We start from the raw sequence: 23893 nt of genomic DNA, 5'->3' as shown, positions 1-23893 counted from the left end.
GCAAGTCTCCTGTCTGTGTCCAGTATGTGCCTCTGTCCTGCACCTCTGCTCCTGGGTGCCCTTCGAGAAAGATCTTACCCTAATAAAAAGCTTAGACAATAGCCGCTTGCCACTCCTAGTGGTTACACTGGTGAGGTTCTTTTCCTCTTTTCATCTCTCTGTGCTGTGTCACCTGTTCCCACGCCCTACCCAGTGTCTGTGGCGTTTTCCTCTCCCCAGCCCCAGACTCCAACAACACCTGTCATGTCTGAGGAGTGAGGGTGGACCAAAGCTTAAAACAGCCAAATAAAACAGGACCCGTTGCCTCCCTGCCTCTTTCCAATGAGATTATTAAGTTTTAAACTCACTAAAATATTCTGTCAGAGCTAACATAAGTCTTGCAATCATAGGGTCTGAATGAAAAGTGTCTCTTAAAAAAGAAAAGAAAACAAAACCCCCAGCAGTCTTTAATACTGCAGCTTCTGAGAGTCCCAGAAGGTGGAGTGACATAGATGCAAAGGACTATTGAGAACCAGAGGGCTGCCCTGGCTCCGGGTACTGGGCGGCCCCTGTCCCCAGCCCTCTAGCTGCCCTGCTCCATGCTGTCATTCTAGTAGCACTGACACACTAATTCTTGGACCTAAATACTTGCCACAAAGCAAAATCCACTAGCTGCTACAGTCTGCCCCAAACAATCAGACCTTGACTAAACAGCAATTTTCTAGTTTCTTAGAAACTACTGGAAAGCATCCTTCCCCAACCTGCCAGGCCTTAAATGCAAAATCCTTCCCAAGGTGGGAGTGATTGTGGGGGCATCAGAATGGTGACTGGGATCTAGTCAGGCCTCTCCCGGGATGGGGGTATTCTGCCCTTTGGGGGTGTTCCGTAGCTCTGAACAAACTACAACCATTATTCCTTTCAGCTTACCTTTTAAACACAAAGTCTACAACTGTGCCGTATCACCTCTAGGAGGTTTGTAAGGGAAAACTCAAATCAGTCATCATAGCTCACTCTTCCTTACGCATACAAATCACTTGAGGAGCTTGAGGCAGAAGCCTGAGTTCCAGAATTTTAATTCAGTAGGTCTGGGAGAGGCACCAGGAATCTGCACTTTAACCAGACTCTCGGAGGACTGACATGCAGGGATGCCGTGACCCTTTGAGAAACAGTAGATTAGAACTTGGCAATTTCTAAAGCCCTTTAACAAACATAAACTCATCGATCACCACAGCCACCCTACAAGGGGAATATCGGCATCATTGCTGTTGTATGGCTAAGGAACCCGAGGCTTTGAGAGGCCAATTGACTTGCCCCTGTCACACTCCAAATAAAATCTGCAACAGGTTGAGCACCAGAATACGTATGTTCTCCTTGACTCGTCACAATGGCCCTCACAGCTCCATTATAATAATACTGTGATTATTTTTATGGAAGTGTAACACACATTCAGAAGGAACTATTTTCATCTTTGCTTGAGGAGACAGAAGCTCAGGGCAGTTAAATGACTCGTGTAAGATAACAACCTGTAAATCCGGGGGAGCTGGGCCTTGAATCTAGACTCCCAAGCCCCAGGTTTCCCCCTCTCTGAAACATATACAATCGATTCTCATTATCTGCAGTAGTTTTGTTCATGAACACTGGATTAGCCAATCTGAACCACTGCTCCTAAGGAAAACACGGCATTAGGTTCCTGCAAGCTTCTGTTCACATTTTTGTCAACCAATGACTACATAACGTTGTTTTACGTGTGTTTCTGTTTAAAGACGCCTGATTTAACATATATGGTTCATTAACATTGAACTCATGGCCACCAACACTCCAACTCAGGCCTGAAGGAAGCTTATCGAACACATGTATTTTCTCCATAAGGCACATCACAGCCTTCCTGCACTTAAGAACACTACACCGCTCTTCAACACTAGTCTTGAAAGCCATTTTAAACAGCAAAATCACCAACAAATAGCCCCAAATGCAAAACAAAAAAACCAAAAAACATGGCATTAGATAGACTGCCAAAAAGACATTTCTAATATGAGAGCAGAAACAAGAGGGCAGAGCACGGCCTTGTTTCACTTCACCTGGGAGTGTGCATGAAAGGCAACTCAAATTTTTCACCACTGTGCACGTACGTGTCTGTGGATGACCACGAAAGTGCAGTGAGTATTGGTTTGGGGGTTAAAATAAATTTGAGTCAGTAAGAGAATTTGCAAGTGTGGAATCCACGAATAATGAGGGCTGACTGTACATGCTTTCCAGTGGGTGGTTGTTAAGTATTAAGGACCAGAGAGGTTTCAGCCTCTTCACTGTTGTCTCTGTATCTGTCTTACTGGGAGGGTAAAGCATTGCAGGCCACCCGCCAGGCTCTCTGGGACCACACTGGCTCCCTCACCACGGTCCCCACCACACACTTCCCCGGCCTTCTCTTGGCAGAGGCCCCAGTACTGTCCTGGAGCCAGGCTGCTCTGTGTTCCTGACACTCACGCTCTGTGGTCTGGACTCACATCCCTGCGGAGGGTTCAGCCACTTCGCAGAAAAATCATCTATAGAAAATTTAAAAACAAAACCAAACTCCAGGGTTCTACCCTTCCCCTTCAGCCTGGCTTCTGGCTGCCTCGCTCCTGTTCAGGAACATCAATCAGTAGAACCCGAGCCAAACAGAAGCTAAAATTTAAAAATTTAAAGCCTCTGCTGCTGCTACTGCTGCTGCTGCTGCTGCAGACGCCACAAGCAAAATAGGACAGAAAAGTATACTTTTGCTTCCACTCTGCTTTTTCAAATTATTGGTACCTTTGGATTATCTTCAGGACTCATCACAGCTAATCTCCTAAACCAGCAGCCTGGTGGGACCCTCTGGCAGTGCCAGGGTTAACACTGTGACCTCCTTAAGCTGCTGAGGAGTCAGGTCTAATTTTATCCTATAACTGGATCCGCCAGTCCTCTTTTTTGCCCAAGTGCTGAGGTATGTCAGGAAGCCCCAAGTCAGCACTTCTGCTGGTTCGGGAGCAGACGCAGCGGCCCTGCTTTTTGCCGAAAGCAGAAAGTCGAAGCCAGCTTGCCGCTCGGCCCAGAGCCAGGCCCTGGGGGTTTAGATGGCAGCCACCTGGTTAGTGCCACGCTGGGGACACAGTGCTTCCTCGCTTTCCTGCCGACTCCCACCCCGACGCATCCTGTACTGAGCTGCCCCGAGCCGGGCACCGTGAAGAGCCTCGGGGCAGCTCAGTACAGGATCCCTCAGGGAGGATGAGGTCAGAGCTGGCCGCTGAAGCCCCCAGCACTGCACGGCCCACTGGAGAGCCTTCGCCGCCACGTTGTCACAGCCCTCCCTCACTGCACAGCACCGCACACCCGCGCCCCTGGGCCACACTGCCCCATGCTCACACGCCATGCTCCGAGGCCCGGCAGCCCTCCTGACTCATAGGGAAAACACCATCCACCCCGTGGGCTTGTTAACTTTACCCTTTCCTAGAAAGCAAGGGAGTGACAGGTTTCAAGAAACACCAGGGAGAATGGAAGCCTTGGGTTCGTGGGGACTTTTGTAGGGTTCCAGGTTCAAGCGACAGTTCAGTTCTAAGTCTGTCACTGTTGGAGCTCTTCCTGGGGTCGTGGATCGAAACAGCACAGCCTAGACAGACTCGGCTGCCCTCTCCAATGCCCTGTCCCCATTGCTTGGTTTCCAGGAAAGCAATATTATTGAGATTACCAAGCACTTTGCACTCATCAAAGTATTTTTTTCAAATCTGTATTGTTGTACTTCCTGAAACGTAGGTCAACAGATATTGTTGATTTTGTTTTCTTGACAAGGAAATGAAGACTCAGAGACGCAGTTGGAAGGTGGGGAAATGAGAATCTGTGTCTCAAGACCACAGTAATGCTGTTCATCCTGCATCATGCTGGGGAGAGGGGACGGGAGTGAGCATGTGAGTAGCCCTTCCCAGGACCCACCACTCCACGAGGACCAAACCATGCAGAAAGCATGCAGAAAGACCTGTTACCTCCAAAGAGGCCATTCGAGGGCGGGGGTTTGCTTGAGATCACTGTTTCCCCCTTTTCAGGCTGGCCCGCTTCACTATCTGAGCCCCCTTCCTGCCCTCTATCAGGTCCGGTGGCTGCAGGCTCCTCCCTCTCAGCTCCACCTGGAGACAGCAGCAGAGACAGAATGCAGAACAGATGGCACCGAGAGACCGGCAACAATAGGCAAGAGAACGAAAGGCATCACACGGAGGTGTGGAACACACTGCCTTCTTCAGGGTAAGGGAGGCTCAAGCGAGAGCCCCAAGAGGTGGGCACAGTGCAGTCTGAAACCCCAGCAGGGCTGGCACAGAGGTGAGCAGCAGGAAGAGGTGCCGCCAGGCCCCTCGGAAGAGCGAGTGCCTCGGGGGACTGCGGCCACTGCAGTACCTTGGCGTGTTTCATAAAGTCATCAATATCATCTTCCATCTCCCTAGGATCCTCTGGGGGCCCCTCAATAATCACCTCCTCATGCTCCTGGGTGTCATCGGCACCAGACGAGTCTATCTGCCGAACAATTTTCCGAACGATCTGGAAAAGAGAGGGAAGGGAGAAAGGGCTGGTGAAGCCGGCAAGACAAAGCTTGAGAAGGGCAGGTCCCCAGGAATGACGTCGGGGGAGAGGCAATCTTTGTCCTAAAGTGCTCCTTCTTGAGAGGCAAAAATAGGGACAGGTCTCTCACTCCCATCACTGTGTGGAAACACGTGCATTGAACAGCCTCAGAGGGACTAGAATTTACAGAGGGGTCTTAGCAGAGGTTTTTAACGACCAAGGTTGGACCACATGTAACTTCTATCTCTTGTCCACAGCATTTCCTTCTGCCTCTTGGTATTAATGGACATTTATACTGTCTTGATTATACGCCTATAAGCTGCTGAGGGCATTTCTTTCTCATCTATAGTAATTCGATGCAATCTAGCCATCCCTTATTCCTTCCTCCAAATATCCTAACAACCATTTACTGTGTACCTACCATGTCTTAGGATGGGAGATGAAACCATAACTAAGACATGTTCCCTCCTGCACATAGCTCACCATACACAGGGGAAGACGGACATAAGGGTTCTACTCCCAGGCACTGTGAGCAGCACCACAGGGGAGCACATAGGAGTTTTTCCCTTTGTTCCTTCTTCTCCCTTCTGCGCAAACTCTTGACAGGCAACTTCATGTCTATTGAATTAAAATCTGCTACCGATTCAATGCCTTTCCACATCTCTTCTATTTTAGGAAGCGGTGGTAGTCTGGGGACCATCACACTGCTGTCTTACAGTTGTTTGCAGGGCTAGGCATCACGGGACAAGGTTTCTGGGCGGTCCTAGGGGGCTTCGTTCGTCAGGAACAGAGTAGCAGGAGCCCAATTCAGGTTGAATCAGGCAATGCGACTATGAAAAATGTCCAAATGTCATGTCCACATTGTGGAAGATAAGGGCTCCTGGCACCTGAGCCGTCCTGTCTGAGCCCTGCTTATCCCTCTGTTAGGGCAGCAACGAGAAGCTGGGAGGTGGGTGCACCACCTTTTAGCCTCTGGTCCACCTGCCTCTCCCCAACTTGGGAGACTCCTTATACCCACCTTCTTGGTGACGATGTTGCCCTGATCATCTGTGAATTGTTCCTCAGTCACCTGCTCCCCTGGAATATTCTGAAGCTCACTTCCCTGCAATTAGAGAAAGGGAGGAAACTTGAGATTGATTAAGTGGGAGATCAGGAATAAGAATCGAGGATGAGGAAATAGAAGAACAGCAGCAACGATAGACACTGTCCGACAAATCCCCACCCCAGCAGGAAACTCCAACTCAGCAAGTAGCAGCCGCCAAACCACCAGCTCCAAGTACAAGAGGTGCCCCGTGGGGCCATGGGGCCCAAGGACAGGATGGAGCCCAGAGCTTGCAAGAGCTTTGTGTGCTGGGTTCCCGCGTAGCACCGGGAGCAGGCGAAACAGGGACAATTACGCAAGTTTTATGAAGGAGGCCCTGAGAGAAGAAGTGAGTCACCTAATTTATATTTCTATCGCACTTTACAGTGTAGAAAGCCCTTCCACAGACATCATCACACTGAGTGTGACTTGAGGACAGAAGCAAAATGAGAACAGGCCTGCTAAGTCCCAGAGCTGAGCGAGCTCTGCCATCACACAACGATGGTCCAAATGGGGGCCGCACACAGCTCTGGCTCCCAGCGCAGAGTCAGTCCCCCGAAGCCTTCCTGGCCCTTCTCTTCCAACATGTCTCCTGACCTGGAGTCTGGCGCCGTCCCCCAGCTCCTCCCCATTCACTTCACAGCACTGTGCCCTCAGCCCTGCCTCCTGCCTGGTGGTTACCTTCAAGAGGACCCGACGCCGGACCACCCTGGTAGAGATGGTCTCTTCGTCGTCACTCAGGCCCTCGTTCTCCCCCAGCTCCTTGTCCAGTTCCTGGTGGATGTGCTTCAGCACAAAGCACAGGGAGCCCCTGACAATGTGCATCACGTTCTGACAGCTGACCAGGAAGAAACCCAGCAGCACTAGGGTGACCAGGAGCTGGGTGATGAAAGTCCACATCCTCACCTCCTCACCAGCCGGGCCCTCCGGGGACCAGTGGAGCCAGGGCTCTGGCTGCTGCAGGGGTCCAACCTCTCATTCTCCTCTTGGACTCCAGAGTCCCCTGAGGACCCCTTTCATTGTTGCTCCTCAGTCTCCCACTCTTTTTCTCCAGGCAGGAGGCTGACCGGCCCCTCACTAGAACTGTCTGCCTGAGTGTCCTCCTCCTGCCGAGCAGCCCCAGGATCTGCCCTCATGCCTGGGTGACGTCGGGCTTCGATAATTTTAGCTCCCAAACCAGCTGCTGAGGCTGTCCAACTGGGCTAGAAGGAAGCTGGCAGGTGCGCGTGTCCTGGGCTCTGAAATTCCATGTCAAAGTCACTGTGAGTGACTTCCACCCTGCCCCACAATGAGAGTCTGAAGAGGGGCTTGGCTCCTCTCCTTTCCTGCCTGCCTGCCGCTATGCAAACTAAAGGTGGCTCTGCCCAGGGAAATCTGGTTCAGGGGCTCCAGAAAATAAGGCATCCGAAGAATATGGCTACTTGCATTTCCCTGCGCTGCTATTGCAGTGATCAGACTGATGTTTACCCTCTCCTGTGGGGGTGGGACCAGCTAATAACCTGGAGAGTGAGGGTTTATTTCAAAAATAGCCCTGGGATGAGTGATTTGCTCAGGTCCAGCGCAGCAGAGTCCAGCATAGGTGGTGGTGCAGTGCAATTCCCATCAGCCCCTTTACCGGGCACAACAACCCTAAACGTAAGCGTGGAACTGGTGTTGTCTATTTAAGGCCTGTCCTCAAAGGCTCTTCCCATGCTGGCTGTCAACGCCCGCCCACGAGGAGCAGGAACCACGCACATTATACTCGCCTTTGCAGAGCTGATTCACAAATGCAGCTGTGGCTGAAAGGAATTTCGCTTTCGGGATCAGGCTGTTCCTCTTTGAGTAGCAGCTCACACGGCGGAGAGAACAAAGACCTGGGATGGCACACTGACCCTGGATGGCACACTGACCCTGCAACAAGCTCACTGTGGGGGCTTGGGAAAGCTGGATACCTTGTCTGGGCCTCAATTTCCTCACCCAAAAACAGGGAGGATTAATGTGCTCTCCCCACCCCATTCTCAAGAGTGCTGTGCGGATCCTAGGGTTCATGAGTGCTACCACTATGAGTAATAACAGCAAACACTGACCACAGTGCACACTGTCCTTGTTCCATGTGTACTTCGCGTATTAACTCAGTTAAGCCTTCCCACAATCCTACCATGCAGGGTCTATCATTTCCCACCAAGGAAAAGGAAGCACGAATAAAGTTGCCTACGTGAAGGAGTAAATAAGTCAAAGAGTCAGATTTCAAACTCCTATCACTGCACAACACGGCCTCATTTCAACAAGAAAGCACTTGGAAAAATAGAAGCCACAGCACATTCAGTTTCAGCCCAGCCAAGAAGAGTCCACCTTCAGATAATTTTTCTCAGGTCCTCAGAGAGGGACTGGCTGGCTTACAGTCATTTCAGGCCTGTTTTTCAAGCCCTAAATTACATGGCATCCCTCTATCTCTCTATCACTGTTTTCAGGACTCACTGGAAATACCAGCAAATGGGTGCTTTGCAAACCGGCACCTTAAATGATCACCCCCTTGTCCCCCAACCGGGGTTCTGTCAGATGATTCGGACAACAGCTCATCATCCATGCCATCCAATCTTGTCCTAGGCTGGGGAGGTGTTAGGTGTGCTGCTTGCCCCCCACCACACACACACACACACACACACACACACACACACACTCCTACTGGAAAACAGGGCATCTGGACTCTCCTGGCTCTGACGCTGGTTCACTGTGTGATCCTGGAGAAGCTACCGGCTCTCTAGACCTCAGTTTCCTCCTGTATAAATGATGCAGGAGGACCATATGACCTAGAAGTTTTTTCCCTTAATTCCCTGGGCCGGTCTTGCTTCCTCCCCAGTTCTCCCTTCACCAGAGGCTGACTGCAGAGGACTGGTGGGAAATATTGCTCCTGGCATCCTTCTCTTTCCCCAGGAGACAGGAGTCCAGACCGGGTTAAGAGCCCCTGTGCTCTGGGCCAAGCACTTGCTACTGAGAGCAGTAGAAGTGGGTAACAAGGAATAGCCTGATGGCAAATAATGCATGGGGTGGGCTAGGGTTAAAAACGGACACGGCCGCCTGTCCTGTCTGAGGCACATACTTGGCAAGGACGCATTCTAAATAAAACCCTATTTAATTCCTAGCAGCGCTCGACAGCCAGCATCACAGGACCACTGTGGAGCCAGCTGAGTCCTGGGGTCTTCAAAGATGCCTGCTAGGCCTAATTTCAGATAGGAGTGAGGGGAGAAAAGGGAAGAAAGAAGCAGAGGAGAAAGAGAGGAGGAAAGTGGTTCCTGGATGAGGAAACGGTGCTGACCGAACAGTAAGAAACCAAACGAGACACAGAACACACTGTGAATGCACGTATTAAAAATACATATGCACATAACAGCAATGCACATCTTATAAAAACACATAAATTAAAAAGACACATTAATAAGGCGTCTGCGATTTGCTTCACACTAATATGGAGGTGGGCTGGAAGAGAGCAGAGCGGGGTACAGATGAAACAAGATTGGCCATGAGTGGGTAATTGTGCAGCCTTGGTGGTGTGTGCGTGGAAAGTTAATATGCTATTCTGTCTGTTTTGCTGCTTATTTGCAATTTTTCACAATAAAATTTTTTTGCAGAAAACACATTTAAATGGACGTCTATGGGAATGGGGAGGGGCAAGAGAATGGGAATGGGGCATGAAGATAAAAGTGAATAAATTAAAAAAGTAAAGTAGGGCAAACTGAAATGGAGGGAGGGAGGACTGAGAGAGGAAGAGGTCGGGGAAACTGGGAGGAGAGAGGAAAACGGGAGGTGGCGAGAACCTTCTCCCCATCCATCTCCTGTTCCACTTGGTGAGTCTACCCACAGAATCACAGAATTCTCAAACTGTATGGACCTTGGTGATAATCCATTCACTCCTCCTCTAGTAGTGAGGAAACTGAGTTGCCAAGAAGAAAGTGGCTTGTCCACGGCCATGCAGACCACGGTAAGACCAGAGTTAGCACAACATCCAGCTTTCTTGGCTCTAAGCTCTTCCTAAAATATGATGGAAAAAGAAAAGAAGCAAAAAACCATGGCTTTGGAGTCAGCTAGACCTAGCTCAAAGCCCACCTCTGACCCCGTGACCTTGGGCAAGTTGCTTCACCATCTGTTGTCAGATGGGAATAACCTCTTGTGAGGATGATAACATCACAGGCTGTGCCTGGAATACTCAGGAGCTCCATGCATGTCAGCCCCTCCCTTTCCTCAATAGGGATCAAGGAAGCAGACAGGTAGACCAAGAACTTGTATCCTTCGTTCTAGAGAAAGTGAAGTCACCGCCAAAATTTTTAAAGAAAGCAAACATTCTCAGCTCTGTGCTAAGTGAGCAAGAGGCTGCCTAGACATTAGGCCCCTTCTGGCACTGGTGTAGGCATCAGCTGGCTCCTTCCTGCGGTTCTCACCTTCACCACCTGGGAAAATGTGCTCCTGGACTCCTGCAGCCACTCTCGGTGTCCTTGTTGTCTCTGTTCCCAGTCAGCCTGTAGGCTCTCAGCCTCGGGCTGCTCTGGCTGCATGTGCTCAGTTGCAGACACCAGGACCTTCTCATACTCCCGAGACCCACTGGGCTCCAGCCCTTTGATGGTGGTGACTGTTCTCTGGAATGAGTGTGGGCCTTGCGTGACCTCTTCTTGCCAGGAACCTTGTGCAGCATCTTGCAGGTATGAGACAATGGAACCTTCTCCATCCCAGTCCTGCAGTCTTGGGTCCAGGAAGAGAGAAAGGACACCTGGTCACCCTTCAATCTCTGCTCTGTCTCAGATACCCTTCTCCTCCAAGTCCTGGCTCACTCAAAACACATCCTATACTGCCCATCCAAGGGACAGGAGAGTGTGAGCAAATCACGCAGTTGACTGCCCTGTCCAGAGAGGTACAAATAGGCCATCCATGCTGTCCAGGTGGAGAGGGCCAAGGATACCAGTGCCATTGCTTCCCTGGAGTGGACGGCTTCACTCTGGGCTCCCGAGGCACTTGGCTCACACCTATGATACCGTCCACACCCATCACCGCATCCCCCTCCCCTTCAGCCCCCCAGGCTACCTGCACTCCATAGACCTCATCTCAGTGCTCATCTGACAAGGTGATAACTGTCCCCCTCTGGAAACACGCTCTTCAATGGCTTCTAGGACACCACATTGGTCTGCTCCCCCTAACCCCCACTTCTCTGGCCACCACTGCTTAGTGTCCTTGGTTGGTTCCTCCTAATTTTTTCCCTGACTTCTGAACATTGGAGCTCCCCAGGGCTCAGTTCTCAGACCTCAGCTCTATCTACATGTACTTCCTAAGGGAGCTCATTCAGTCTATGGCTTTACACCCTATCCGAATGCTCCAAACGCTCAGATGTACATCTCCAGCATCTCTTCCTTGAACTGCAGGTGTATAACTGCCTCCTCAACATCTCTGCTTTTTCTAATAGGCATCTTGAGGATAGCATGGTCAAATCCACACTTACGATCTTCGCCCCAAACCTGTTCCACCCAGTCTTCCCTCACTGCAGTAAATCAATTGACCTTTCAATTGCCAGGTCAAGGATACCAGGGAGCTCTTTGACTTCTCTCTTCTGCTCACACTCCACATCTTATTTCTCAGCAAACCCCTTGGTTCAACTTTCAAAAACATATCCTGAACACAACCACTTCTCACCACCACCACTGCTACCATCCTGGCCCATATCGCTATGAACGCTGGCCTCCTAGCTCATCTCCCCACCTACCTCTGGCCATGTCAGGCTGTTCTCAAAGCATTTGCCAGGTCATCTCACTGCCCTGCTTAGAACCCACCAATGGTCCTCCATCCCACTCAGTAAATGCCCAAGTCTTCCCAGGACTCAAGGCCTGACATGTGTGTCCCCATTACCTTCCTGACCTCATCTTCCTTGGCCACCTTATCTGTAATTTCAACCACCCCTCTCCACATACATACACACCTCCTGCTCCCCTTCCCTGCTTTGTTTTTCATTTTAGCACTTAATATCTAGCATTTCTCTTTTAATTTTATTTACTTTATCTTGTTTACTGTCAGTTTCTGCACTAGAACATAAACTTCTTGCTGATAGAGACTTTTGTCTCTTTTGTTCAACGCCACATCCGCAGCACCTAGGCACTTTTTACAGGTGCCCAGCATATCGTGGGCACTCAATACATATTGTTGAGTGAGTAAATGAAATTCGTCTGTCCCCGTCAGACGATTGACCAAGGTCACAGAGCCAAAGTGCAACATACTGAAGCCCAGCACTCAGGCCTTCTGGTTTCCCTGCTGTTGCAATGGTGCAGTGGTCAGCGCATAGGTAAGTATTCAATCAATGCTTGTGGAATGAAAGGCCATCACAGGTTGTTGGAAGATGGCCTCTCTCTATGGAAGGCCAGTATTTTACTTTGAATCCTCCCAGGCTCAGTCTGTCCAATTCTCCCCACTAATCAAAGGATTTGTTTGGAAACTAAATAAATCCTTGCTGTCTTGTTTTTTAAATGACTTTCCTTTCCTTCCTACTATGGTATTGGGGCCACCCTGAATGGGCCCTAGGGAATGGCCAGTCAGCCTGGGCTTTTGAGTGGAGCAATGTGGGTGGGAAGAGGACATGAGAACAGATATCCCGTAGCCGAGCCAGACCTGAGCTCTTTGGGTGGCCACAGCCTTCTGGGAGCACATAAACTGTGTTCCAACTTTAGGGGAAATTTAGGAAGCACAGCCATATGGAAGAAAGGGTCACTGTCACTTGCTTCCTGTGCCAGTGCAGGAAGGCCAAAGCGATACCTGCCACATGTCTGTCTCCTCTCTTTCTCACCCCAAGCCCTCCTCCACGCTCAGCACAGTGCGAGAGTGTGGTGTCCAGTGCAGGACTGCGTCGGGGCCGTGGCCTGAGGGCTTTCAGCGTCTGCAGAGATGCACAAGGCTCTTCTGCCTGAACTGCCACTGCTGTCTCCCTCCTGCTGGTATAGTGCCAAGCCTTCTCATCATGGGAGCTGGCTGAGGACTGACCCACGAGAATATCCATCTCTTCACAGTTGAAAGCTCTGTTCTGCCCCAGATAAGCCCACCAGCCTCACTCTTTCAGAGCGGTGAAGCAGAAAGGGCACCATTATCAGCTCTGTCACACTCAGGCTGTGTGACCACACAAATAACTTCCTGGGCCCTGATGTTAGTAGGTTTCTAAATGTGGTCTTCAACGATAAGCACACAACAGTGATGGGGGCCTAGAGCACCTCGCCCCAGTTGCACTTTGGAGACATGGTTCCTCCAAGCCTTATAACCTCTCTCCTAAGTATGCTCCAACTTGTCATGACACCCCAAGCCTCTCTCCTGCTGGCCACACCCAGGAGGTGTCTTGGGGAGGGACTGGCCTTTGCAGACCACAGCTCCGTTCTTATAATACATGACAGAGGCACGAGTGAGGGCTGGATGGCTTCAAATGCAAGGTGGAGCCTCCAGAATGTATTTTTGCTCCAGGGCATTTAGAACGCAGTGGTAGGGTCGGCAGCAGCACCTAAAAATTCCCTCTGTACTCACTGCCAGGCAGTCTCACCCAGAAGCCCAGGAAGACGAAAGGCATCCCGTCACGGCTGCCCAGCCCTTACCTGTCCTGGCTGGCCTCCATCACCCGACTCACGGTGGGGGATTCTGTGATGTGGGCTTGCACCCTCTGCTGGCCTGAAACAAGAGACACTTCATTCTCTGAGTCCTGCCCTGCACCTGTCGAGTCCTCCTGCCTGTTATGACTTGGCTGCTTCTCTTCTGACCTCTGACCTTCCTCCTGGTCAAGCAAATCGATAAGGCCATTTGTGGCATCTGAATCCACTGTGTCGTCCTCCACAAGGTCCAGAGAGCCCAGCGTGGGGCCCTGGGGTCCCTCGGAGAATGCCCCCTCCAGCTTCCACTCGTGGCCGGTGGCATCAGAGTCCTCGGCCTTGCTGCACTCCAGAGAGGAGTCCTCAGCAGTGACCAGAGAGGGTGTGAGGCCCGCGGACCACACCTGCATGTCAGACATCTCCAGCATGGCGTCATGCTCCGTGGCCGCCAAGGGGATGGCATCTATGACGGCCACCTCGTTCCAGTACTGGTCTGCACGCAGCGGAGAGGGAAGCGCGTAGTGCAGGGAGGCAGGGGACAGCAGCTCGTCCTGCAGCGAGGAGTAACCTGGATGGGCAGACAGAGGGCAACATGCTCCAGAAGCGATTTTTGTCACACACGCTTACGTGCAAGTCCACACACACACACACACACACACACACACACACACACACGGGCACAGCCACAGATAGGCATGCACATTCCGGGCGAGGGGCTTTCCAAGCTTAAAGTCCATTGCTCAGGCCTTGTGGCTGCTGCCCAGGGCGCCTGGGCAAGAGAAACAAGGCTCTAGGTTGGGTGACGGGCAGCCAGGGAGTGGGGGCAGAGAGGGAAGCTCCTTTGCTGGACGGCAAAGAGAAGAGATTGGAATTCTTTCTTATTCAGTTCAGAGCGCGAGATCAAGAAGCCTTGATCCAAAGGACTTGTGCTCCAACCTGTCTCCAGTCAGAGAAAAGCCCCACTTCTCAATGGCTGGGCAGAAAGAAATATTGCTCTTTCTTTGCTCAAAACTGCCCCTCAGCACAGTCCTCAGGTTGTCTGCCAGGAATGTGTGTTAAAGGGAGGGAACAATCCACCCGGATTCAGGGTCAGAAACTGAGCTGCCTTGGAGGGGTCTAACAGGGTACACTGAACACCCACAGACCTCAGGGCGGTGGTCAAATGGGAAACAATTTGGTTTGGGATGAAGTAACTTTTCCTCAAGTTGCAGATTCGTTCTAGAAACTCTGAATAGGCTAACGTGGCACAAGTAAGGGCTGTAAGCATTCAAAACAGAGGCCAGGTCAGAGGACACCAGGAGGTGCCAGGTACACTGGCTGCCACGTCAGCACTCTGCCCTGACGCCCCTCACCCACGGGCCCTGAGCTCTTCATGCCAGCTCCCAGTCAGCAGTGAGCCGGCGGGAGTGGAGCCAGCCAGCTCCGGCCCCAGTGCATGGCCTCCTGGGCAGCACAGTCTGTTCATACGTCTGTTCCTGGCTGAGTCCCTGCTAGCTTTCTGCTGGGCTCTGGTATTGGCTCCCTGCTGGTCAGAAGTGACTAGGAACCTGAGTGAGCGGCACGTGTAAGTGTGTAAGGAATTTGTGTGCCAGTTGAGCGAGCAGTGTCCTGTCAGGTGGCTCCTCTGCCCTCCGCTGGCCAGGAGCGGGGGTACCTGTGACAGGGGCAAGGGGGTCTCTACGCCCCTTCAGAGCAGGTGCTAACCTGTGGGTGGGAGAACGGACTAGAAGACAAAATTCTCCATTTGGCTAAGCTTGTCTGAGGAACTGGGGAGCAGGTGTATGCGTACAACCTCTGAAGACCCAGCAGAGCCCAAGGAGGGCCCTGGGTATGAGTGGGGCTGCCTCATGCGAGGTCTGTAAGGACTTTCCTGTGTCCAGAGAGGTGCCTACCCTAGTGTCCAGGTTCTTCATTCTGTCATTCATCCCTCCCCCCCTCGTGTCACCCCCTCTCTGGGTGTGGCTTTTCTTAAGCCAAATGGGTCCTACTCACTCACAGCTCTGGGCCTCAGCTCTTCTCATCTCTTCTCTACTTCTGACAACACCATCTCCAGCTAACCTCATCCACTCACTTGTTTCAACCAAAAATTATTAATTGAGGTCCAGTTACACGCCAGGGACCATGCTAAAGGGTTGGGAATTACAAACATACAACACACACAAGCAAGACGGGTTTGCTTTGTCCTCTTTTTTCATGATGTTTTCCCAGCAACTTCCGCTCACCTGGATTTCCCCCATCTTTGAACCTGTCCTCGGTTCCCTCACTAAGCTGCTCACGAACTGTACACTCTTTGAGGGAAGGGATGGTGTTTACCTTTTCCTTCCACTTGCCTAGAACAGGACTGGGAATTCACTGGCCCCACTGACTACTGCAGAGCTCTCCAGGTGGGTAAGGGGGACACAGGAGCCAGACAGGTGACTTCATCCATATTTAGTAAAACCACAATTGCGAACGTTCACACTGTGACAGGAACCATGCTATGTGATTGACATACTCGTACATCCTCTCTTAATCTTCCCAGGAGAGTTTTCTTCCTGACTGAACTCTACAAGCCTATGCAGTCCAGGTCCCAAAATTAGGAGGAGGGAGACCATGAAGCGATAGGGTGGCTGGCAGGTAGGGCTATGCAGTGACAGAAACTAAGGGAATCGCCTTTCAGCTCTGACCAAACTACGAACAAAGAGGAGGTAGGAGACTAGGAGAAATGGGTGGGTCAAATCTTACTACAATGTTAACTCCAAGTCATTGTATGTGAAACTGTGACCTAAGGAACTGGGAAACCAGGGGCAATGGCCTTCAAACCCTTCATAGACATCTGTCCAGATATACGCAAGCAGAACATTTTAGAGTCAAGTGATATTTTTCTTCTTGTTACTCTTGAAAGTGTTATTACATTAGTTCCATTACTAATTGAGCATCTATTTTGTATAAAACATATTTAACATATTGTTTTAAATTATCACAGCAATCCTACAAGGACAGCGACATTATTCCTACTTTATAAATTAGGAAATTAGAGGTTTAGCACCTTGCTTAAGGCACACAGAATGGTCTTTTCACTAGATTCTGCCCTGAATATCTTTTAAAGATAGCTTTATTGAGATGTAGTCGACACACAGTAAATGCACAGATTTAAAGTAGATAATTTGATAGGTTCTAACATCGGTATACACCCATGGAACCATCAACACAATGAGACATACGCATCATTCCTGAAAGGATTCCTTATGCTTCTTTGTAATCCTTCCTTCCGCTACCCTATTCCCAGGTAACTGCTGGTCTGCTTTTCATCACGATACATTAGTTTGAATTTCCTAGAATTTTACATAAATGAAACTAGTCAGAGTGTACTCGTTCTTGTCTGGCTTCTTTCACTCAGCTTAAACATTTGGGTATCATCCATATTGCTGCATGTATTGATGATGTACGCATTCTTAGTTTTGAGCTGTATTCCATTGGATGGATAGACCACAGTTTGTTTACCCATTTACCTGCTAATGGACATTTGGGGCTTCCAGTTTAGGGCTATTACAAATAAAGCTGCTTATCAGTGCAGACAGACACTTTCTTTTCTTTGGGTAAATACCTAGGAGTGGAATGGCTGGATCACATGGTAAGTATATGTTTAACTTTTTAAGAAACAACCAAAGTGTTTTCCCAAGTAGTTGTCCATTTTACATTCCCACCAGCAGTGTATGAGTCCCAGTTCTTGGTATGGTCAGCCTTTTTCATTTCATTCTTATGTGTAATGGTATCTCCTTATAGTTTCAATTTTTATTTCCCTAATAGTAACTGATGATGTTGAGGGTCTTCTCATGTGCTTATTTGCCATCTGTACATCTTCTGGGTTAAGTGTCTGTTCAAATCTTTTGCCCATTCTAAAAACTGGTTTGTTTGTTTTCCTATTATTGAGTTTTGAGAGTTCTTTATATATTTTGGATACAAGCCCTATATCAGATTTGCCAATATTTTCTCCCAATCTGTTGCTTGTTTTTTCATTTTCTTCACAGTGTATTTTGAAGAGCAGAAGTTTTTAATTTTGATAAAATCCAACTTATCAACTTGTTCTTTTATAGATTGTGCTTTTGGTGTTGTATCTAAGAAATCTTTGCCTTACCCAAGATCTCTACGGTTTTCTTTTATGTTTTCTTCTAGAAGTTTTATAGTTTTATGTTTACTTCTAGAAGTTTTTATATTAGGTTTTAAATTTAATTTATGATCCATTTGGGGTTAATTTTTGTATGTGGTGCAAAGTATGAATCCAAATTCATTTTTGCATATGGACATCCAATTGTTCCAGTACCACTTGTTGCAAACATTATCCTTTCTCCACTGAACTGCCTTTGCACCTTTGTTGAAAATCAGTTGTTCATACATATGTGATTCTATTTCTGGACTCTATTCTGTTCCACTCATTTATGTACCTTTATGACAATCCCACACTTTATTGATTACTATAGCTTTATAACAAATCTTGAAGTCAGATATTGTAAGTCCTCCAAGTTTGTTCATTTTCTAGGTCCTTTCTATATGAATATTAGAATCACTTTGTTGATTTTTACAAAAAAGCCTGCCGGGATTTTGATTGGGATTGCATCAAATATATAGATCATTTAGGGAGTAGTTACAACAATATCAAGTCTTCTGACCCATCAACAAGGTGAATCTCTACTTTTATTTCTGTCTTCTTTAATTCCTCTCAGAAATGTTTTGTAGTTTTCAATGTATAAGTCTTTCATCAGACTTATCTCCAAGTATTTCAAATTTTTCAATGCTATTGTAAATGTACATTTACAACTAACATAAGTCCACTTTTAATTTCAATTTACAATTGATTTTTATATATTGCAGTTGTATCTTGCAACCTTCCTAAATTCATTTATTAATCACTTTCTGTAGATTCCATTGGATTTCTTATATAGGTGATCTTGTGTCTGTGAATAAAAACAGTTTACTTCTTCCTTTCCAATCTGGCTGTCGTTTACGTGTCTTATTGTATTGGCTAGCGCTCCTAATGCAATGTTGAAAAGAGGCAGTGAGAGTAGACGTCATTGTCTTGTTACTGAACTTAGAGGGAAAGCATTCAGTCTTTCACCATTAAGTTAATGTTAGCTTCAGGGGTTTTCTGTAGATGCCCTTTATCAGGTTGAATACATTCCTTTCTATTCCTACTTTGCTAAGAATTTTTAACAGGAATGGATGTTGGATTTGTCAAATACATTTCCTGCATCTAGTGCAATGATCATATGGTTTTTCTCTTTTAGTTTGTTAATGTGATGAAGTATATTGATTTATTTTACGATTTCTATTCTTTTACATTTGGTAAGGTGTGTTTTATGTCCCAGAATGTCATCTATCTTGCTAAACATTCCATGTGAGCTTGAGAAGAATGTGTATTCTGCTGCTGTTGGAAGAAGTAGTTTGTAGATGTCACTTATATCTAGTTGATTAATGGTATTGTTTAGTTCAACTATGTCCTGATTTTCAGCCTGCTGGATCTGTCCATTTCTGATATAGGGGTGTTGAAGTTTCCAATTATGAGAGTGGAGTCATCTATGTCCCCTTGCAGTTCTATCAGTTTTGGTCTCATATAGTTTGATGCTCTGTTGTTAGGTGCATACACATTAAGGATCATTTTGTTTTCTTGAAAAATTGACCTCTATCATGTAATGCCCTTCTTTATCCCTAACTTTATTTGCTTTGAAGTCTGCTCTGTCTGAAATTAATATAGCTAATCCTGCTTTTTTTTTCAATTATTAGTTTCAGGTGTAATCCTGCTTTCTTTTGACTAGTGTTAGCGTGGTATATTTTTCTCAATCCATTTACTTTTAATCTATACGTATCTTTATATTTAAAGTGGGTTTCATGCAGGCAATATATAGTTGGGTTGTATTGTTTGATCCACTCTAAATATCTCTATCTTTTAACTGGTACATTTAGACATTGATGTTCAAAGTGATTATTGACATAGTAGTTGGATTAATATATACCATATTTGTTACTGTTCTCTATTTGCTGCCCTTGTTCTTTGTTCCTATTTTTATCTTCTACTTTTTCTGCCTTTTGTGGTTTCAGTTGGGCATTTTATATGATCCCATTTTTTCTCCTTTCTTAGCATATTGATTATGCTTTTTAAAAACTTTTATTAGTGGTTGCCCTAGATAGTTTGCAATATACGTTTACAACTAATGCAAGTTCACTTTTAAATGAAATGATACCACTTCGCAGGTAGTGTGAGTATCTTACAACATAACAATCTTAATTCCTCCTTCCTGTCCTTTCTACATAGCTGTTTGCTGTCATTCATCATTCATTTCATTTACATAGAAGCAAACATAAGCAAATGTGTGTATGTATATGATATACATAAATATACATAATTAAATACCTTGTTGCTATTATTATTTTGAACAAACTTATAGATCAACTAAAAATAAGATAAAGTTTTTATTTTATCTTCACTTAATCCTTCTTTGATATTCTTCCTTACTTTATGTAGATCCAAGTTTCTGACTTATATTACTTTAAAACTTCTTTTAACAGTTCTTTCAAAGCAGTTCTGCTGGCAACAATTTCCCTCAATTTTTGTTTGTCTGAGACTTTATTTTTCCTTTACCTGTGAAGGATAACTTTTCAAGATACAGACTTCTTGGTTGGTGGGTTTTCTTTCTCTCAACACTTTAAATAATTCACTCCACTTTCTTCTCGTTTGCAGGGCTTCTGAAGAGAAGTCTAATTAGAAAATTATGTATTTATCCATACGGTTAACATTTTTGGCACTGTTCATTCCTTTATGTTGTTTCAGTGCCCTGAAGGGCTTGTAGCATGGGTCTCATTCAGCCTTTGTATGTCTGATGAATTCGTTCAGACTTTGTATGTCTGAAAAAGTTATTTGCCTTCATTTTGAGTTATTTTTGTTGAGTATAAAATTCTAGGTTTAGAGATGTTCTTTAAAGATGTGGTCTGCTTTAAAGGTGTTGCTCCACTGTCTTCTCACTTGCATTGTTTCCAATAAGAAATCTGATGTCATCCTTATCTTTGTTTCTTTGTACATACTTTTTTCCTTTGGCTGCTTTTAAGACTTTCTCACTGGTTTTGACCATTTTGTTTAAAATATGCTTTGGCATAGTTGCTTTCATGCTTCCTGTGTATGTGGTTCATTGAACTTCTTGGCTCTGTCTATATAGTTTTCATCAAATTTAGAAAAATTTCAGCCATTATTTATTTAAATACTTTTTCACCCTGTGTTCTGTTGGAAACTCTAATTTCACAAATATAAGACCACTTCAAATTGTCACACAGTTCTCTAATATTTTTTAAAATGTTCTTTTCTTTTTGTGTTTCATTTTAGAGAGTTTCTACTGCTATGTCATCAAGTTCATTAATCTTTTCTTCTGTAATGTCTAATGTCTAATCCTATCCAGTGCATTTTTCATCTTACATATTATAGTTTCATCTCTAGAAGATTGGTTAGAGTCTTTTAAAAATATCTTCCATGTCTCTACTTAACATTTTGAATTTCTGAAATACAGTTATAATAACTGTTTTACCATTTAAAAAAATAGATTGTTTTACCACTCTTGTCTGCTAATTCTAATATCTGTATCAGTTGTAGGTCAGTTTCAATTGATTGGTTTTTCTCCTCATTATGGGTTATGGGTTATGTTTTCCTGCCTCTTTGTATGTCTGATAATCTTTAATTGGATGTCAGACATTGTGAATTTTTTCTTGTCTGGTGCTGGATATTTCTGTATTCTTATAAGTATTCCTGAGATTTGTTTTGTTATGCAGTTACTTTGAAATACTTTGATCTTTTAAAGTTTTGCTTTCAAGGTTGATAAGGCAGGGCTGCAGCACTGCTCAATTTCGGGCTAGTTATTCTCCATTTCTGAGACAGAACCTTTCGTTGTTCCCTGTGCAAAATCTGTGAATGTTCAGTCTGACAGTTGGGAATAATTGATTAATACTCAACCAAAACTTGCAGGAGACCCTATGAAGATCTCTATCCAGAGTTGTCTGTCTGTGCAGCTGTCTCTTCCTTAGTACTCTATCTTGGTACGTCTAGCCTGGACTCTCAACAACTTCTCAAACCAGGGAGTCTTCTTGGATTTCTCTTCCCTATGCCACGATCCAGGAACTAGCAACGGGATTCACCTCATGCATTTCCCATGTCTCATGGATCACTGCCCTTTGTTATCAGATGTCCAATGTCTTGAAACTGTTGTTTCATATATTTTGTCCACTTTTTGGCTGTTTTGAGAAGGAAGGTATATTCAGTACCTATTGTTTCTTCTTGGCCAGAAGTGAAATGCATCTTAAACAGCCCCTCAGATGTGGCCAGATGACTATTCTGTCACTCTGGGGAATCTTGATAAGAATTGGGAGAGCGTAGCTGTATTGGCCACAGAATACCTGAGGCTCATTTTTGGGTATTCTTTGTGACTTTTCCACCTTGAAACTTCCATGGTGTTCATTTTAATGGAATTTCACCCTAATGAAAATATGCCCGTGAAGAGAACTCATGCACACTCTCTCCCACCTTGTGTTTATCCTGGAGCCGCTCCCCTGGTAATAGTATTTAGTGTCTACACCTCACTGCTCCCTCTCAGTCTCCAGTGGACTCACTGATCCACCCACATCCCACAAGTTCAGATCTGAGGCTCTACGTGTCCATACTAGTGCTGGTGGGAATTACTATTAAGTCAGAGCAATGCTCACTAAAGCCTGAGCACCTCATGCTCAGAAACATCTCACAAAGGGGGACGAGACCAAAATAAGGTCTGCTGAGTCTTCTAGGTTGAGTTTCAGAAGTATCTGTCTCTCTAGGAGTCTCATGTGGCCTTACCTGGGTCACCAGCCCATCTCTCAGCCTAGAGGTCTCCCCTCTGGGGTTGCATTTTGAGGAAATCAGGTAAAACGCAACCATACATACTGCTTTGGGGAAGAGAACAGTCCAGTTCTCCCCAGGTCTCTTGGGTTATCAGACTGGCTCTCTGCTAATCCAGACATAGTGATTATCCTGTTAGCTCAGTGTCAATAGCAAGCTAGACAGGGAGTGACAGACATCCTGGCCTCAGACAGGAGCCACATTCACCAGTCGTAGTCAGTAACAGTCGATAGAAATAAAACACATTTTATTTCTAAGTAGATATTAATATGTGTTCAATTTATCAAACCAAATGGAGCTGACAAGTGTAGGTATGAGATGTCCACTTTTTCCTTTCATATGAGAAATCTGTTTTACTTTTAGGAACATGGTACTTTTTTCTCCTTTTATGTAGTATTTTCCCCTACACATTTATTACCCAAGGGCCTGGGGTAGGCTCCTCTTGTGTAGGAGAAGCAAAGTGGCCTTTTGACTTAAGCCGCCTTCTATTCCGGTCAGTCGAAGAGCATATAGCAAGAGGACCCAGGAAGGAAGGAAAAGAGACCTCATATTTCTATTGCCCTGAAGCCATGGAGCATCCAATCCCTGCCCTGAGTTGCCATGGCTTCACAAGGAGGCTCAGACAAGCAGCGAGATGAGGTAAAGCACAAAGGAGGTAAGGTACGACCGTGACCACCAGCGCAGGGGGCTGGGCTGGCTCCAGGGCAACCCATCACTGTTCCTGCCCAGAAGAAAGCCAGAGAAACCGCAGCAGGCTGCTGTCTCCTACCCTTCGACCTCTGACTCCTCCTCCTCCTTCTTTCCAGGCCAGAGGACACCCAGACTTGGGATGCTCTTCCTGGGACAGGGAAGAGGGCAGGAAAAACAAACAAAAGACAATTCTGGTGCCCCATAAAGGTAGAATGGACCAAGCGCGGCATCTGTTTCTGAGTGTCTGCTCAGGCTGTGGCGGGAGCGAGCACGCAGGACACACAACCTGTGTCTACCCAGAGAGCGGGGGGTTCGGAGGGGCTGACAGGGCTGGACAGAGAGGCCAGGAAGCACAGCAGCAGTCAATCTGTGACTGTCTATAATCAACAAAGAGGAAGTGGGATCCTTTGAAAACTCAAGTTAGATCATGTTCCTGTTTTGCTCCGAAGCCTCCATCTCACTGCAGGTGAGATATCCTCAGGATAGTCTGTAAGAGCTGGCCTCCTGTGGCCCTTTGACCTCCACTGCTGCCCTTTCTTCTCCCCTCCCTCTGCCCCGCCCCTCTGGCCCCTCACTGTTCTGCAGCAAACACGCATCCCTCACTGGGCCACTGCTTGCTGTGCTTGCCTAGGAGCTTTCTCCACGTTTCCTTGACCCAGTCGGTCTCCTTCTATCCTCATTCAATGTTACCTACTCCCACCGTTTATTTATGCCCTTAACCCCAGCATGCCCATCACTCGTTACTCAAGTCTATTTACTTTCTACACCACTTATTGTTACCTGCCCCCACATTATATAACTCACCTCTCTGTCAAGTTATTGTTTGACTCTCCAAACAGAAGGTAAGCTCCATGAAGATAGAGTTTTGGGGTTCGGGGTGGGGCATCTGTTAAAAAACTGATTTATCTCCCCTACCTAGAACAACACCTGGCATGTGGTAGGTGTTCAAAACATATTTGCCAAATCAGCTGACCAACTGAAACAGAGACTCTTCCACCAGTCATGGAGCACAGAGAGACCCAGCCCCACATGGGAATTTAGAGTTCAGGCATTAGAGTCTCTAGGCTGGACTGGGCTAAGGGTGCTAAGTCCAATAGGAGACATTTAAAAATACCTGGG

The 23893-nt window shown here is 46.8% G+C and overlaps 1 protein-coding gene across 17 annotated transcripts in view; it reads right to left on the bottom strand.

Annotated features, from left to right (window-relative positions):
• The window catches only part of ANK1 (ankyrin 1), a 201730-nt gene that overhangs the window by 4679 nt on the left and 173158 nt on the right, over positions 1 to 23893 (bottom strand). For 5 of the 17 annotated variants that reach the window (XM_019742079.2, XM_019742081.2, XM_019742086.2 and 2 more), the window contains 6 exons: positions 22854 to 22922; positions 13207 to 13765; positions 10036 to 10333; positions 5558 to 5641; positions 4453 to 4518; positions 3972 to 4112 (listed from right to left, as the gene is read on the bottom strand). In XM_019742079.2, the coding sequence (XP_019597638.1) occupies positions 4011 to 4112; positions 4453 to 4518; positions 5558 to 5641; positions 10036 to 10333; positions 13207 to 13765; positions 22854 to 22922 (1178 nt within the window). In that variant the 3' untranslated portion in view covers positions 3972 to 4010. Of the gene's footprint in view, positions 1 to 3971; positions 4113 to 4377; positions 4519 to 5557; positions 5642 to 6301; positions 7054 to 10035; positions 10334 to 13206; positions 13766 to 22853; positions 22923 to 23893 lie in introns of those variants that run through there. The other 12 variants (XM_019742082.2, XM_019742084.2, XM_019742087.2 and 9 more) reach the window with 8 other exon arrangements.

This window comes from Rhinolophus sinicus, linkage group LG04, assembly GCF_036562045.2.
Source record: "Rhinolophus sinicus isolate RSC01 linkage group LG04, ASM3656204v1, whole genome shotgun sequence".
Taxonomy (NCBI): Eukaryota; Metazoa; Chordata; class Mammalia; order Chiroptera; family Rhinolophidae; genus Rhinolophus; species Rhinolophus sinicus.
This window is presented reverse-complemented; position numbering and strand designations above follow the sequence as displayed.